Raw genomic sequence first — 14,011 nt, 5'->3', positions numbered from 1 at the left:
GTAACAGAGGAGAAGAGCCTCATTTAGGGGCAGCAGTGCAACCTGACAAGACACCAGCCAGAACTCACCGGGCTCTAACTCACACAGGTATCATCCCCTCAGGACCTCCGCTCCACGGTCGGCTCCCCAGCGGCTTACAACTGCTTCCCCCCTCAGCCTTCACCCCCTGCGAGCACAGGCTGCTCCCACCACCGCTCTTTCCTGCCCTGCACAACCTCGCACCTCCGCGAAGCGCTGGGGAAGGCCCTCACCACACCGCCGGCACGAACCGAAAGGAGAGGCACCGGGAGGGGATCACCACAGCCAGGCCAGGCCGAACCCCACCGCAGGGCTACCCCCGCCTCCACCCCAGGAATTAAACACATAAGGCAAGCCTGCTGCGGAAAATAAATAGAAAGAAGGCGGCTGGGCGGACAAGGGGAGCCTGAGGGGCACCACTGACTGCCCGGCGCCTGACAGACCCAGCCGTGGGGCAGCGGCCGGACGGCCAGCGGATGCCCCGCGCCCCCTCAGGGCCCGTACCGCTGAGAGCCACGTGGAGAGCCAGACCCGGCCGCCACCGCGCCCTCAGCCCCACAGGGAAGGGGCTCCCGGAGCGCCGCCGCCTCACCTGCAGGCCCGGCCGAGGAGCGCGGCCGCCGGCAGCTCCCACCCGACTGCACCGGCCCCGCTACCCGCGGCCCCTTAGTGACCGCCCTCGCTCTCCCATTGGCCGCGCCGCCGTGCCGCTCCCGCTGAAACCCGCGCGCGGATTGGCCGCGAGGCGGGATGAGGGTGGGAGCGCGCTCCCGGTAGGGCTGCGCGGGCGCTATTGGCTGGTGGAGACGCAGCGGGGCGGGATACCGCCGTCCCGTTGGCTTGGGCATCTTTCAGTCAGGCGGAGGGCGGTGATTGGCGTCCGCGGGCGGGGCGGGGCGGGGCTGCCGGAGCCTGTGGGGAGCCGGGGCTGCCGGCGCCATGACAGAGCCGGGCCGCGGCGGGGTGGTGGGCGGCGGGGAGCGGCCGGAGGAGCGGTGACGCGAGGGTGAAGCACCAGCCTTGCCGCTGGCCGCATCCTGCTGCCGGAGCCACCACCCCTGCCGCAGGGCGGAGGCAGCCTGGGAAGCCGCTCCGACAGAGGTGCATGTTCACCTCTCAGCGATGTGGGGCCCAGTGGTCCCGAGGGCTCGGTGAGCCAAAAACTTCTCCACTCGCTGGTAATCCATCTAAGTGTGCCCGGGTGCTGAATACTGGTCATGTAATGCTACATCACAATCAAAATTAATTTAGGATCAATATTTTGGAGCCTTAAAAATGGTGGCTGGGCCTTTGACAGGCAGGTTTTGTTTCCCGCGGGCCCCCAGGCCACCTCCCTGGGTCAAACCTGGCACGGAGTGCGAGCTGGGAGCGCCTCTGGGGCTTTGCCAGTGGGGGTGAAGGGGTTTTCCCCTGGCCTATCAGAGGCACGTTTTACTGCCAACTTGGTTTCCCCCCACCGAGTGGGATGCGTGATGGGGACAGCAAAATCTGCCCAGTGGTAGACGGGGTCTGTCATCTGGAAGGCACTGGAGTAAAACAAATAATAAAAAAATGTCTGCAATGTGATGTTTATAAACTTGCTTTTCGCGTAGCCTCCCAAAAGAGCCACATGTTACGTTGCTAGTAACATCAACTGTTCCTAACTATGGTAATGGTTGCTTTATATAACTGGATGGAAAAATCCTTTCCCTGATTTCAGACATTTTGTTTCCTCTGTTTACTGGGAGTTGGAGCTTCCTACGTAGAGAAAGCTCTCAAGGAGCAAGTCACATTTTCCAGAGAGTTATGTATCTGGAGAGATGACTAACTGCTGTAGACTGAGTCACGGCGAAGCATGGAACTCTGAGGAAGGGCAGAGAGGGGACTGCTGAAATGACAGTGGCAGAACAGAAACAGCAGCAGCCCCATGGCGAGCGCTCCTTTTCTCACTTGCTATATAGATGTGATCCCGCACCACTCAGTCCAATGAGAGCTGGATTCCTTATCTTCAGCTTTTAATTAACCTTGTGAAAATACCCAGGGTTTATGGCGGTTGCTAAACTTGTCAGCGACTCAGCTGGGCTGAGGTTTCGTATGTCTGAAGGCAGCTGAGTTATGCTTGTGATCAAGCTACGAGATAGGCTTAGTAGATAAACTTCCGGTATCAGCCTCTTAACTAAGTATTTGAAGAATGTGTTTGAATTTGATTACAGAAAATTGCAGTCCAATTGATTCCAGGTGTACCTTGGCTCCTCACCACGGATCCAGGCAGGAAAACACAGACCCAGGCAGGAAAACACACCACCGAAGTGGAGCTGAGCCCCCAGGCAAGGCTTTTACTTCAAATCCCGGAGGCTGTTGGAGATTCCTCTGATCCGAGAGAAGCTCCGCTATTAGAAGAGACCTTTCTTAAGCACACCATCACAAAACAAAACAAACTCCTAGCTGCCCACTTCTTGCTGAGGGGAAGTAAAGCATAGGGCAGTCTTTTATACCAGGATTGCTCAGATACGTCAGTGAGGAATGAGAGCTGAGAACCAGAGGGGACTAACACTGAAGAGGTGGTAGCACAAATTCACAGGTGGCCGTGGCAGTGGGTGCCAAACCGCCGAGCTGTGCTTATTGCAAGAGGAAGGGATGTGGTGGAAAAGGTGCTGTGTCGCCAGAAAGGGAAGGAGGAACCGGTGCAAGTCAGTTGGCGCTTTGCACCGGACCACGTTGGGGGGTTCCAGCTGCACCTTCTGGTGTGGGAGCAAGAGAGATGGTTGGGAGGGACCAAGCGTGTTTTGTGAATCCAAACCTGGCTTTGGGCTATTAAAAACAGCCTGCGAGCCGTGTCTTGTAAAGGCAGCTGCCCTCCCTCTGAGTGTGCGGGGAGGTGACGTTGCTACGGCCAAGCCGGTGTGATGATGAGCACTGCGGGGCTGGTTGGCGTTGGGAGCAGTGGTGTGTACAGCAGGTGGAGCGCTCTGGCCCGCAGCCAGGAGCGAGGCTGTACCACTCGCAGCAAACAGCTCACGCTCAGGAAATGCCATCTGAGCAGTAGCCCAAACCATCCCGTGAAGGAAGGGTGCTGGGAAGAGCCGAGCTTCATTCCCAGCCTCGTAGGGAGGGATTTGGCAGCTCCAGCCCAGCAGATGCTTCTGTCTGATGTTCCTGCAGAGAAGTGGGATGGGGGTGTCCAGGAACACCCTAATGCTTTGGAGACAGGAGGATTCCTCTTTGAGTAAGGTAGTGTGGCTACTGCAAAAGAGGCCAAATGTGTGTGCTGGAACCTGTAGGCACAGGAAGAACACGCATCTTTGCCTTGTGCTTTGGGCAGGCGCTTACCTCTATGCAATGAGGCCAAAAAAAGGCTGAGGATAATTTCACCTTTTTCAACCCAGCAACTGGAAAGCTACTAGGCAGAGAGAACTTGATGTGATGCTGAGCCAGCCTGAGACACCCCCATATGACACCATGGTGACAGTCACCTTTTGTTCTTCACATCCCTCTCTCTTTTGGCTGTTGCTGCCACAAGGAACTCGGACTCTTTTTCTGCTTCATTGCCCCTGGCCCAGCTTTTCTCCTGCTCAGCAAACTCGCCGTGCGCTGAAGGACTCCTGGGGACTTTGCACCTCTGAGAAAACCTTTTTGCTGGAGGAAATATCGGGGTGTTGATCTCTGCCAGTGCAGCGGGAGCAAAAAGGAAAACATCTCTTATGACAGGGTTTGATTGCCAGCTGAAAATAAGTGAAGTGCCTGTCAGTGACATGTGAGCACAAAAAAGCTGTGCAGATGGAAATAAAGGCAATGCTTTTTCCCTCTTCTCCCGCTCTGCGTTCCCTGCAGTGCCAGCGAGGCATTGGCTTGCAGGCTGCAGAGCCGTGCCGTTTGAGAGCCTGTTGGATCTGGATGCACAGTGCTCTTTGGGCTCTTACGCATTTTCTGAAAATGGTGTCTAAAAGCGTAATGGGCACTTTGCAGATCTCTAAATAGACCAGCCTCTGTCCTGAGGAGCTGACAACGTAAGGAGACAAGTGCCAGGGATGGGAGAACGGCTGCATCATACAAACCGGAGCTGGGGAGGTGGCACGTGGCCCACCTGCTCAGTATTTTTCCATCACATTCTCATTCAGCTGCTCCTTGCCAACTTCCAGCTCTGTCACCCTCCTCAAAAGCTTCTGCTCAGGGTTTATTTAGCACGCTATTTATTTCCTAATTATAGCACTTACTGACTAACCTCAGCCCTACAGGGCTACTGCTGTCCACCTTTTTGTGCCCTGTAGACCAGAGGCTCTGGTTTCTTCTTATGGCTGAAGGCATTTCTTCTCCTGCCCTGTTGCTAGAGTCTTTCTGACTCATTTTTTTTCCCCCTTGTTTTTTCTACTAAACCAAGATAATATGGGGAACATCACTGATCATTTCAGAGCAGATGGGCTATTGCATTCCCAAATTCTTTAGGCCAAAAGAGAAATGCCACTGAGCTGAGCACTTTACCAGGCTGTGGCTGTGCTCCGCCGCTTCTGTCTGGGAATTCCCAACAGCCAGCTCACCCCTTTTACCCCACGTCCAGCCACAGCTGCTGGCTGGAGGAAGAGGTTTTGAAAACCACTCCCTGGCATCAGGACTGCCGCTGGTCCTGCTTCTGGATGCTCCATGACACTTGAACGCTGCCTGGCTGCACAAGCAGCCTCAGAGCTCTAGGGGAAGGAGCCATCTGTACCTCCATGAGATGAATCCGTGCCACAACACTCCTGAATTTTCCAGGGAGTCTGGTTAAGTGAAATTCCTACTCCCTGCACCAAAAGCTGCCAGGCTAAGCAGATCTGTTCCCAACAGCAGCCACCTCCAATACCACCTCTTGTTTACTCGGGGCCATTTCAGAACCATTTCTGTCCCTTTATCACACATTTTGGTAAATCAAGGCACGGCTGCAGGGGCTGAGCGGTGCTTCGGTGTGGCACCTGTCCCTAAAGCCACCTGCACAAGCATGGAGGTTACATGCAGGGGAGGCTGCATGAAAGCAGCAGGTATCTGGCAGGCAGCGGGAGCAGCGAGAAGAGGTATCTCTGGTGGGAAGCAGGATGGATTGGAGCAAATGAATGTAGTAAAGCCAGCAGGATGTATGAGCTTCTCCTGGAGTGTTTCCAAGATGTCTTGCTGAATAAAGGAAACTATTTGTCTTCTGTTTAATTCTGAGTGGTCTGTCTGACATTTGCCATTATACTGTGTTCCTGAGGTTGGAGTTTGGAAAGACTATGATTATGCAGCCTCAGAAAGCCAGCGAGGGAGACTGCTAAAGCCACATTTTTTTTTCAGTGGCTGCTTGTGAAATACTTTCTCTGGAAAAGTTGCTGTAGCAGTAGTGGTGCCTGAGGAGAATGAGGGGTTGCGATCCTGCAAGCTGAAATGCTCAGTGAACCGAACAGTGGGATTATCAGCCCCTGGTAAAGATCCAAATTTTAGTATTGCCTAAGGAAAGGGGAAGAGGCTCTTCCTAGAGAGCAATATTTATGGAAATAAAGTGAGTGGAGGCGGAAGCTACTGCCTCGTGCCAAAATAGTGGGAATCGGGATAGGTCTGGGCAGTAGGGAGCACACAACTGTGTGTGGATGAGCGTGAGTACGAAGGAAATGGTTACAGTTGTGATTTGGGGGAAAGGGTGATGGTGTTAAGGTGCAGAGAGCCAGAACTCTGTTTCCTGGAGGTGTAGGAGGAAAGCAAGGCTGAGAGGAAACAAGCTTGATTCTGGTGCAGGGAGGTGGGTTGTGGGTGAGGCTGGTGGGAACCAGGGGAGTATGGTTTGGGGGGTAGGCAGGTGGGGAGGAGGCAGCAAAGAGCAGTGGGATGGCCGGGATGAAGGGATAATCCAGAGCATCCCCATCTGCCAGATGCTTTCCTGGAGCAATCACAGCCAAGTGGGGAAGGTCTGCTGCCACGTCCAGAGGCGAGCTGGGGGTGACCACCCTCTTCCACACACAGGGACCTGCCAGGTTGCAGAACAACCTCCCAAGAAAACACAGCAACTGCAGAGATACAGCCGTCACTGGCCTCACGCCATTCCTCCAGCTGACCTCACCTGGCTTCACAGGAGCAGCATTACTCTTTTGAAAACCTTGCCTGTACCGCCATCGAGTTAAATTATTGTATAGGCTGGAGGAAATAAACAGTGGCGCTGACGCTGTGTAATGATCACTTCTCCAGGCTGACACCACCTTGGTTCACTGCGGGCTCTACCTTGCAAAGCTGGTGTCTCAGCCTTTTGGAAATGACGTCTGATTTACCACGTCTGCTCAGAACAGACCAGCTTTAGGATCCTGATCCCCGAAGTTCCCATGAAATCCATCCTTGGACTTGGCAGTAAAGCTGCAGGAGGATTTTGCCGGAGTTACACAGGGCTGGATGTCTAGGAAGTGGTGCAGGACTGGGAGGACGCATGGCTGAATGGTGGTGCTGGAGGTCCTCTTTCCAGATCAGCAAAGAGCTGCTGCCCTGGTGAAGGCTAGAGGGTGCTGTGCTGCAGGGAATGGGTGTCCTCCTCCCTCCCCACCCAGCATCCCTTCAAAGGCAGGTAAAAATTTGCAGGAAATGCTGCCTTTGAACTGAGATGAAGGGCAAGGTGCTGGCTATAGGTACTGGCAACCTCCAAGGCTTTTTAAGACTGAAATATCAGCCCCGTCTAGCTCATTAGTTAGCACCCAGAAGGTGGCATACAGAAAGGGTGGCTTTCCTCAGATGGGTGAAAAAGCAAAAAGGAGGGGACAGAGACAGGAGGGGGAAAAGGAGTGAGAAAATGAGGAACAGATCAGAAGATGAGGAAGCTGAGTGGAACAAAGGCAGAGAATAGAGGAATAAAGAAAGAAAACAGAAGAATAGAGAAAGAAAATAGAAGATGAAACCAATGCAGAGGATCACATCAGCTGCTGTGTCCAATTAAGGGCTTCAGACCTGATGAAAAGGGAGATTTGCTTGGGAGAAAAATCAAGGAGCCCTTCTTGCTCGCGACGGCTGAGGCTAAAAAGCCATGGGCTGGTGGGGCAGGATCAGCTCCTGTTTACCCAGGTGAGGTGTGGCTAATCCTGAGCCCAGCAAAGAGCAGGGCTGAGGAGAGACAGCACAGGCAAAGAGGGGGGCATGGGAGACAGGGCTGTGTTTGTACAGCGGCTGACAGGCAGCTGCAAGACCAGGCAAAAACATGACATGCTCCCAAACAAGCAGCTCTCTGAGCAGATCGCGGCTCCCTGGAAAGCCCGCCAGCTAACCACAGGCAGGCAGAGCGAACGTGCCTCCTGTGTGAGGCTGCACGTGCTCTGCAAAACACAGCCCTGCCACCCCGAAGCTGTGGTTGTGGGGTCACTGTCCTCACTGCTGGCAAATCTGCTCTGCTTGGCTGCCTGCAGCAGGCGAGGCAAATGTGCAGGCGTAGCTAGAAGAGAAGGAAGCACAGGTAGATGTTTCCTTACCTTCCTAGGTCTTGCAGAAGGCAACCTACCAAAAAGGAGAAGATGCAGACATTACAAAGGAGGAAGACCACAAAGGAACCCCATTTCACAGCTACCCTAAAGGGACTGCACCTACCTGGGGTTCTTTTAGGTGAGCAGCATCCGTACAGCGTGGTACACCTGTGAAGCCAGCCCTGCTCACGGAAAGGAGCCATGTCAGGTCTCCATGTAGGTGACCTGGGTTTTCCACCTTGAGCTTGAGGTGAGATAGCAAGGCCTGGGAGGGAGCATCCTAAACTGGACACATGGGGTTACCACCCAAGCCCCTAATAACTGCTCTGTCCTCACCACGTGCACTGAAGGAGGTGCTGGGGCTGCGTCCTTAAGTCCCTAGGGAATATCTCCAGGAGGCACAAATGAATGTGGCCCAGAACATGGACCAAAGGGAATGCTCTGGGGGGATGCAAAGCCCTGTTAGGAGCTAAGAGCGTCTGTGAAGTCCACACGTTTTCACTCACTGTATCTACTTTGGATGTCTCCAGCAAGAGCCCCTGGTTTTAGTGCTGGGGCTGTCAGAACAGCAGCCCATTACCAGCTGGGGACAAGTAGGGACTCAGCACTGGAGCTGGGTCCGTTTAACTCCTCCAAGAGCCATTGGAGGCTCCAGTTGATACTGGATGCAGGATAGGTGGGATTTGCATCTAGTATCAACTGGGCCATGGGGCAGGACAAAGAGGTGAGAGGGAACAATAACATGAAAACGGCTGGAGCGGGTTTGATGGCAGAAGGCAAATTGGTTTGTGCTGTAATAAACGCTCCAGTGGAAGCTGGACAAGGTAATTGGTGTGGTGGGAGATCCCACTGAGAAGGAGGGGTGATTGCAGAGGACATATGGGGTATGACTAACAGAATGGATGTCTTAAAAACACGTCAGTATAAACTTCCCAGCAGGGAGGGAGAAATGCTTGGGAGACTTTACAAGGGTCTGATACAAAACTGAGCTTTAGGAAATCTCCTTTGGAAGGAATTTGTGAAGCAGCCAGGGGATGGGTGGATACCCCTGCCCCTCAGGACACTCTCGTTCCTGCTAAGGAGGTCTTCACTGCTCCAAACAATGCGTATGGAAACTGTATGGAGATGTCTGTGGATGTGCAGAGCTATCGGCTGGCTTCTTGCCCGGGAGTTGTTGTCACTGCTGAGACAGGAGGTAGCACAGCCCCAGGCAGAGCGCTCGGGGAGGACGCAGCTGCCTAGGCAGTCCCGTGGCGTCCCCTGCTCTGGCCTCGTGTCCCCTTGGGTGCGTGCTGCCCCTGGGGCTGGCTACGTGCACTCCTCCATGGCGGGTCTGGACACCCTGACCAGGCAACAGCCCCGCTTGGGCCGTTGCCGTGGCTCTCACAGATGGGTTTCATTGAGGACACATGTCTGGCTTGGAGCTTGTTTTCATTTCCTTTTGAGGATAGGAGGAGTCATGGAGAGGAGTAACTGAGCAGCTGAGCCGGCTCTCCTGGACATGGACCACAGTGCCAAACGAGCTCCTGCTGCGGTTTCTGCTGCGGCTCTGGAGGCTGCAGCCCAAAGGGCAGGAAGAGGTGGTGAAGGAGCTTCAACTGGTGTGCCAGTAAGGAGCTTCAGCTGGTGTGCCAGTGGTGCAGGATCCATCCAGGATGGGAGAGCAGCTTGTAGTCACAGGGGGAGACTCTGATGGGTCCCGGGGCAGGGGGGACGTGTTGTTCTTTGCCAGCATGGGAGCTCCTGCAGTAGCTCCAGCTGAAGGCACTGGGCACCAGGAGCTTGCCTCCAAAGCAGAGGTCCTGCAGCAGCCAACATCCTACATCGATAGTCACCAGCCACCCCAGACAGGGGCACAACTGGCCCCAGGTAGCCTCCGAGAGCCACTTTGGCCTGCGGGAACCAAGGGGATAAGGAGCTGTGTTGGAGGTGTGATCACCCCAGATGCCCCTGTGGGGTTGCGCGTCTGTGTGAGAGCGAGGGAGGTGTGCAGGGACCTGTGCTTTCCTGCTACAACCAGCCATAGATGTGGCTACTGAAGCGTGTCTTAAAAGGCCCCAAATATGCCTCTCTTCAGGAAGAAACAAATCCCAGAGCTGTGGCAGATCTCCCTTTGCCTGCCAGGCTCTGGGGGATCAGAGCCCGTGGGAGGCACAGAGAGGGGGAGGGTGGGCAGAGTTCAAACCTTCACATTATGCTCCGAGATACAGAGATCAAAAGGCAGCTTCACAAATTAATGAGGCCCTGGCCTGGCCTCTCCCCGGCACGGATGGGTGGGAGGGGAGCGTGCCGTAATGAGCAAACTGCTTCTTCTTCACCAGCCGGTAAGACAGGTTCTGAGCTCCTTGCAAACCCTGTGGCCCAGCTCGTTAGAGTTCATTAATGTTATTACATATTCATATAGCATTAGTGCCATCAGGCCCCTGATGTTTAATCAGGCTTCAAGCTTGCCTTGAGCCCTACAAGTCTTGGAGGACCTTCCATCAAGCGTATGCCAGAAGCACACGCACCAAATCGATGGCTTAAGTAAGGAGGGGTCTTGTGAGCGTGATAACAGGATGAGGATCCGTCCCTTGCCACAGAAACCTGGGTTATCAGAGGAACTTCGATGATAAAGTTATCAAGTACACAATTTAGTGCTTTGTGTCAAGGCAGGAGCTTGCCAAGAGCTTCCTGAAAAAGAACAAAAGAGCTACGGCTTATCTGCCTACGGCATCTGCTCGGTGCTCTGGCACGGTCAGGCCGCTCGCCGCTGCTAATCCATAAGCGGTTTCGATTGTGCATCACGGTGTACCATGGCGTGTCAGTTCCTGTTACCCCATGGGTGCCTTCAACCAACAGGCTCGAGAGAGGGGCAAGGTGGGTCTGGGATGTGGGCTCTGCTCCATCTTTCCTGGGCAGACCTCCGAGATGGGCATCGCAGGGAACAGCCACCACCACGCAGGGGTCTAGTCCTGGCCAGTGGTCGGTGCTGATCCATCGTCAGCGGAGGGACAGCTGTTTCCCAGGGTAATTCCTCCTGTAGCAGATATGAATGACCTTTGGAAATGCTGCTGTTACCACCGGCTGCTGAGGAGGTGTGTGTAAGAGGCCAAGCCCGCCTGCCTGCCTTTTAGATGGACAAAATAAAGGGAGACATGTCCTTCTCTCAAGTCCCTCCAGCCCTTGGTTTCCCATCTGTCAAATGAAGATGAAGGCAACACCTTTTCTGTTGGAGATGTGCATGGATAAATCCTTAAAGGCTGCAAAGCACTTCAATTCAGAGAAGGGGGTTATATAAAGGTGCTTATATTAAGCACCTTACGCAGACACACCAGCTCTAAGCTGGATATAATCTTGTTTACTGAGGTTAGAGCAAAGGACTTGAAGTTAAACGGGCTGGGATCTCATCTGAGCTCTGACACGATCAGCGGCGGGAATGGAGCAAAACTGGGGGACGGTGCTGCCCTTTGCCTTCTTCCTTTTAAATCACAAAGTTTTACACACCCTGAAGGGCACTCGGTAGCTGTGCAGAGCTTTCCATGCCCTGAGGATATTCGGTATCAAGGTTTCTTCGGATAGTCCTGAAATTCCTGGTACCTAAACATTAGCATCCCTAAACATAAAGCCTGAGCTTAAAGAAACTGTTGCCCTTTTGATACAAAGGGCAGGGAGTGTGGAAAGCTTTTTTTTTTTTTTTCTTCTTTCTCTAGAAAATAAACAGAGAAGTCCAGCCACGTGCAAGGATTGTCCTGGCCAGTGGATGTTTTCTGCAGCCGTCGGAAACCAGGCGCTGGCACGCTGGCGGGCGCTGACGCTGGCTGGGGCTGCAGGAGGTTAGAGATGCTGGCACCGAGCACTTGGTTATCCTGTTAGAGGGATTAGGAGCAGACTGGGGCTTAATCCTCTGTGACAGTGCTGTGGATTGCTTCTCCTTCCCACTCGGAGTGGCTCACGTGTTGCAGGACTGGGATGTTGATCCCATAGGGCAGGAAACCTTCCCAGGACCTGTGCTGTGGCCTGAACCACAACTTCGGGTGCTAAGAAAGAGCTGTGGCTGCAAGGGATGGGGCTGGCTACCTCTGCCAGGGTTTTTTTTTGGGGCCTTTGATGTTGGGGTGAGGGAGGAAAACCATGTTGCAGGGAGGGTTGTGGGAGCATTTTGGCCAGGGAATCCCTCCGGGGTGTAACGGCTGCCTTTCTTTTGAGATAAACCTAAGCCAGTGAATTTCATTATAGAACAGATAGCTGAAACAATAGGGGCTGCTACCCAAAAAAGATCCATGCAAGGACTGAGCGGGACCTTGCTGGGGTCAGGGGGGTGTCATTGCTATCTGATGGCGGGGGGAGAGGTCCCGTGGGTCAGAGATGGGTATCTGAGAGGGAGTGGAGAGGAGGAACACGAAACCGTGGTGATACCAGAGTCATCACCGCAAACTCATCGGCCGTGGGACGCACCCTGGCCAGTTTTATGGCGGATGGGGGCTTTATGCTTGAGCAAGGGCCAGGCTGCGTATTGTTTGTGTCCCTCTTTAACGGGAAAACACCTTTGTATAAGCTTGGAAATAAAGAGAATTGCATCAGAGAAACATGCAGCCCCATCACCTATTTTCCCCTTTATCACCCCAGCTATGGGAACCGGGATATGGGCTATCTGCACGGCTCAGAAAGGGTTACGGCACAGCAAAGCCTGGCAGATCTCCATGCAGAAGAAACCAAACCCAGTGGTAAATCCTGCTATAACAAGGCCTAAGTAGTCCCTGCAGAAGGGAGTGAAATTATGCCTGACCTTCGACCTACCCAACTCTTTCAAGTAGAGCCATCCCTTGTGAAAACTTGGCTGCTGTATGAACCTGGGGTGTGGTGTATGTCTGTGGGGGCTGTTTCCATTCCTCGCTGCTTCCCTGTCCTTGACAGGTTGCTCCTCTCTCTTCTCTGTCTCCCATAGCCAGAGCTTCCCTCTTCCAGCTGGGACAGCACGGGCTCTTCACAACCCCGGCTTCTCATTGGGATCCCCCTGTCCATCGCAGGCCTCCATTCAAAGAGGCACTGATGCCTCCAGGAAGCGCTGTCCTTGTGGAGAACATAGCTCCGCCTGGCCTCCACCACTCGCTTTTTTAATATCCTTTCCCATGCATATTCCTTGGGACATCGGCATTCGTGCCCCGGGGGACAGAGGGAAAACATTTTGCTCTCTGTTTTTAGAGAGGCTGATGATTTTTCTGCAGCTCCCTCTGGGTCTTGCATCCTCTCTGAGACCAATCCTGGCAGTAGCCCCTCAAGAGGCGGAAAAAACACCCTTGTCCTAGTCGCTTGTGCACAGGCCTGGGAATGCTGCCCTGCGCTCTCCTCCTCCTGACCTTGTTTTCCTCTGAACACCATAGCAGTAATTACCCTGAGGTTGAAGGGTTATTCGAAAGCAAGTACTGTGTCTTGTCCGCTCCCTCCTTTCTAGCCGCTGTTTCTCCCTATGCTGGATTTAAAACTGCCTGGAGTTTCCTTCTTGTTACTATTAATTGAAGGAAACACCACCAACGGTGGTGGCGGGTCTGAGTGGGAATATGCGGTCGGTTCCTTGCGTTTCCCATGCCCTGGTGCTCTGGCAGTGCCACCAACAGCAGTGCAAATTGCCGGCACACCGGGGCAGCTGGACCTGCCGGCGGGTCTGTCCCTGAGGTTTCGCTTCCAGTTTGGGTGCTCTCACGGGCACTGATTGACCGCAGTAGCTGGGTGCGGGAGCGGGGATGGAAAATGATGTGGAAAGACTGGTCAAAGTGCACGACGTACGGCTGGGCTGCCCGGCTCGCTGCCGGCTGAGGTGGCTGCCTTGCCAAAGCCAGAAATTTAGCAACACTTGGGCAGAGTCAACATGTAAATATGAGCAGCCAGAGTGTCTGAGATGGGTTAGTTATTGCTGAAATTGAGGGTTTTGCAAGAAGAGATAAAATCAGCTTCATGTTTAGGAGGGCTTAGGAGTGGATTTCCAGGGCAATTGATCCAGCATTGCCATACTGTGCGGTTCCCTGTACCCTCTTCCTTAGCGTTTGCTGCTGAATATGAATTTATCCTGAATATGCTTTAGCCTGACAGTTTCTGCCTTCCAGGGTGTCGTGGTTTGGGCTCCCCACATGGCACCAGCTCGTCTTGAGAGCATGGCTGGGCTTTTCCAGCCCTCGGGGGCCGGGCACAGCTCAAAGAGGAGCTTGTTTGTGGCTGAACCAACAGACCCGTGGTGTGGTGCTTTGGGCACAGAGCTGTTGTCCCCCGCAACCCCTTTCCTGTGCACATCCGACCGGGCTGCGAGCTGTTTTCCTTGACGCTGGTGAGGAGGAGCTTGGGAAAACCCCGTGCTGCCAACATGCTGGGTGCCGAGGGTGGCGTAGGGTGCTCATGTGTGCCCTGTCCTGGTGGAGGGGAAGCCCTCTCCAGCTTTCATCCCACCCAGGGAGAGCAAAAAGGGGTTTGTGCTGTGAAACAGCTCTTCCTCCTGCAAAGTGCTGTCAGCCCCCAGTGTATCCCGGTCCAGCTCGGCACCCCTCTGCCAGCCAGGGCCGGGAGCCACGGGCGCTGCCAGGCTCGGGAAGCCCCCGCCGCCCCCC

The 14,011-nt window shown here is 54.2% G+C and overlaps 1 protein-coding gene across 1 annotated transcript in view; it reads left to right on the top strand.

The window, feature by feature from the left end:
- The first annotated feature begins 957 nt into the window (after positions 1-957).
- The window catches only part of MFGE8 (milk fat globule-EGF factor 8 protein), a 23,134-nt gene continuing 10,080 nt past the window's right edge, over positions 958-14,011 (top strand). Inside the window, exon 1 of the mRNA XM_009887696.1 lies at positions 958-1,013. Within this exon, the coding sequence (XP_009885998.1) occupies positions 958-1,013 (56 nt within the window). The remainder of the gene's footprint in view (positions 1,014-14,011) is intronic.

The sequence above is a fragment of the Charadrius vociferus genome, unplaced genomic scaffold (assembly GCF_000708025.1).
Source record: "Charadrius vociferus isolate BGI_N301 unplaced genomic scaffold, ASM70802v2 scaffold190, whole genome shotgun sequence".
NCBI lineage: Eukaryota > Metazoa > Chordata > Aves > Charadriiformes > Charadriidae > Charadrius > Charadrius vociferus.
The sequence above is the reverse complement of the archived record's forward strand: the minus strand, read 5'-3'. Positions and strand labels throughout refer to the sequence as shown.